The sequence below is a fragment of the Condylura cristata genome, unplaced genomic scaffold (assembly GCF_000260355.1).
Source record: "Condylura cristata isolate star-nosed mole 26May11 unplaced genomic scaffold, ConCri1.0 scaffold00012, whole genome shotgun sequence".
Classification (NCBI taxonomy): domain Eukaryota; kingdom Metazoa; phylum Chordata; class Mammalia; order Eulipotyphla; family Talpidae; genus Condylura; species Condylura cristata.
In genome coordinates, this window is record NW_004567113.1 from 56,852,068 (window position 1) to 56,854,504 (window position 2,437).

Sequence of the window (2,437 nt, forward strand, 5' to 3'; positions counted from 1 at the left end):
GTGCGTCCGTCGACCCAGGCGTGGCAGGAGGCCCTGGACCGGCGAGAAGCACCGCGACCGCGTCCAGGCAGGCGTTACCTTGACGGCCGGGCCGGGGGTCACGTCGTCCAGGACGTGTGCGCAGATGTTGATCACCTTCAGCAGGTGGGAGAAGAGCTGCTCCACCATGGGCACCAGGCTGCGGTCGCCCAGGGCCGGCCACACCTCCTCCTGCTTGGCGGCCGCTGGGCTGCCCTCGTCGTCGGAGGCCCAGGAGCTCCGCAGCGACCGGGGCGCGCTGGCTGTGGGGAGGCGCGCGTTACTGCCGCCCACGCCCGCCCTCGGGGCTGCGGACAGTGCCACCTGGCGCAGCAGAAAACCTGGGGCCGCAGGTGCCATCCATGTCACCACCGTACGCCCTCCGGGGGTCGCGGGCATCCAAGCCCCCGACTTGGGCCTGCCCGGCCGCGGTCAGCTGGTGACCCAGGCCTGCCGAGCCTGCCCCGAGTGCCCCACAGCTGGTGTCTTCCCCACGACCCCCCACCTCTAGCCTTCGCTACACTATTAACCTCCTAAGGCGCCCGGACCCAACCGCCAGAGGCGAGAGACGTCACACTCCAGGAACAACCACCACGGACCCCCTTTACCAAGGGGGTGCAGAGAGCCAACTGCAGCCACACGTGGAGGCCAGCTCACCCCAGATCCATCAGAATCCAAGCAAAGTGCCGGTCACCTGTCAACAGAGCTGGATTGCACTGGCCAGTAGTGATGGTCACCACTCGTCCCCCCAAAGGCGGAATCAGAGACAGCAGCTGCGGAAGCCCCGTGGGAGAGGCCGGGCGACACCCACAGCTCTCTGAGAGGCCAGGCCGGACCTGCGGTGCTCCTGTCAGGCGCCGTCAGGGGCAGGACGGAGGCCCAGCCTGACAGACGGGGGAGGGGGCGTCTCTTCCTTCCGCAGGGCTCGGCGGCTCGATGCTTCCTTCTCTCAGGATCGCCGCTGGGCCTTTCTCCTGCCGCCTTTTGAGAGCAGGAACCGAGCCTTTCCCTCCGAGGCTGGAAGAGGGTCCCCTTCTTTCTTCGGAGTAGCCCCTGAACTCCCTCTGGTCCGGCCTTATATCCTCTTTCAGCCCCCCCGCCCCCCAATCTGATTGGGCCATTTTTCACCCTACGGCTGACGGGACCATGTAGCCCCATCGGCTCACAGCTCGCGCCCGACCGGCCCGTTCTTCGGTGCTGGCGCTTGTGTGAAAGGGGGCGGCCGCAGGCGGCCCTGGCTGGGTCCTCTACCCTTTCTGCGAGCTGCATGCGGCCTCAGAACGAGCTTTCTCAGCGCTGACCTGGGGGTCCATGCCCGCCACAGAGCCCTTCAGGGGCCTCTGACGCGAACAGAGCGAGTCCTCCGAAGCGGAAGCAGGCGACACCCCTAAGCCCCCACGGCGCAGCCTCCCTCTGATGCGACATCAGCTTCGCTCGGGCCCAGCGCTCCCAGCGCTTTCCCAGCGCGTGCCCCGGGCGGGCTGTGCCCTCTGTCTGCTGTGCCCTTCCCCACCGGCCCGCGCACGTGACACTCGGGCCACGTGACCTGCCGTCTGAGCAAGGCCCCCCTCCTCACCTGGGGCTGAGCCCACCCGGCACGCGAGGGGCAGCCACTCTGCCCCTGCTGGTTGAGACACTTGATGTTACAACACTTGGCACAGACTGGCTGCTGGCAGCGCACCCTTCCGCAGGGACAGCGCCTGGGATTCCCACCAAAGGGACGAACTCTGGCCGCACAACGCCTCCTTCACGCGCTCACCACCCCGCAAAGTCAGAGGCCCGGGGCGCCCTTCGGGCTCACAACCAATACCTGCGAGCAAGTTTCCAGCTAAAATGAGCGCGTCTTGGTGGGCCGAGAGGTCCAGCGGGAACCAGGCGGACGAGAGCAGGGTGAGGACCACGGTGGCCATCCCGACGGTGCAGCTCTTTCTGGACGCATCCGAGGCACTGAGTGGGGGCGCCCTGGGACAGGTGCACAAGGCCAGGTTGCAGACAGGAGTAAAGCAAGCAGTCTCGGCTCCCGTCTGAGCACGGGGCCGGCCCTTCGCACTCAGCTGTTCACACCGACCTCACGCCTGTCGACTAGCACCTTTCCCGCACTCCAGAGAAATGAATCAGGCCGCATGGAAAACCCTGGGGCTGTTTATTCTGAGAACTTTTTCCTTTTCTTTCTTTCTTTCTTTCTTTCAGCATGCTTTCTTCCAGCACGACGTTCTCACTAGCTGAGGCCAGGGCCAGATCTGACTCTGGGCTCAGGAAGCGTCTGCTGCCGGGGGAGCGCTCACCCCAGCGCAGGGGACACCGGCAGGGCTGGCCCGGGAAGCCGCAGACTCACTGCCGCTTTCCTCACGACTTAGCCCGCAAATGAGTTTGTGTGCCAAAGCTCGAGAAGCTAAACTTTGCTTCACGGATGCCATCT

The 2,437-nt window shown here is 65.6% G+C and overlaps 1 protein-coding gene across 1 annotated transcript in view; it reads right to left on the bottom strand.

Moving 5' to 3' along the window:
* The window catches only part of HTT (huntingtin), an 81,848-nt gene that overhangs the window by 43,785 nt on the left and 35,626 nt on the right, over positions 1 to 2,437 (bottom strand). The window contains exons 25-27 of the mRNA XM_012724062.1: positions 2,214 to 2,281; positions 1,829 to 2,086; positions 79 to 281 (exon numbers count right to left, since the gene is read on the bottom strand). Coding sequence (XP_012579516.1) covers positions 79 to 281; positions 1,829 to 2,086; positions 2,214 to 2,281 — 529 coding nt within the window. The remainder of the gene's footprint in view (positions 1 to 78; positions 282 to 1,828; positions 2,087 to 2,213; positions 2,282 to 2,437) is intronic.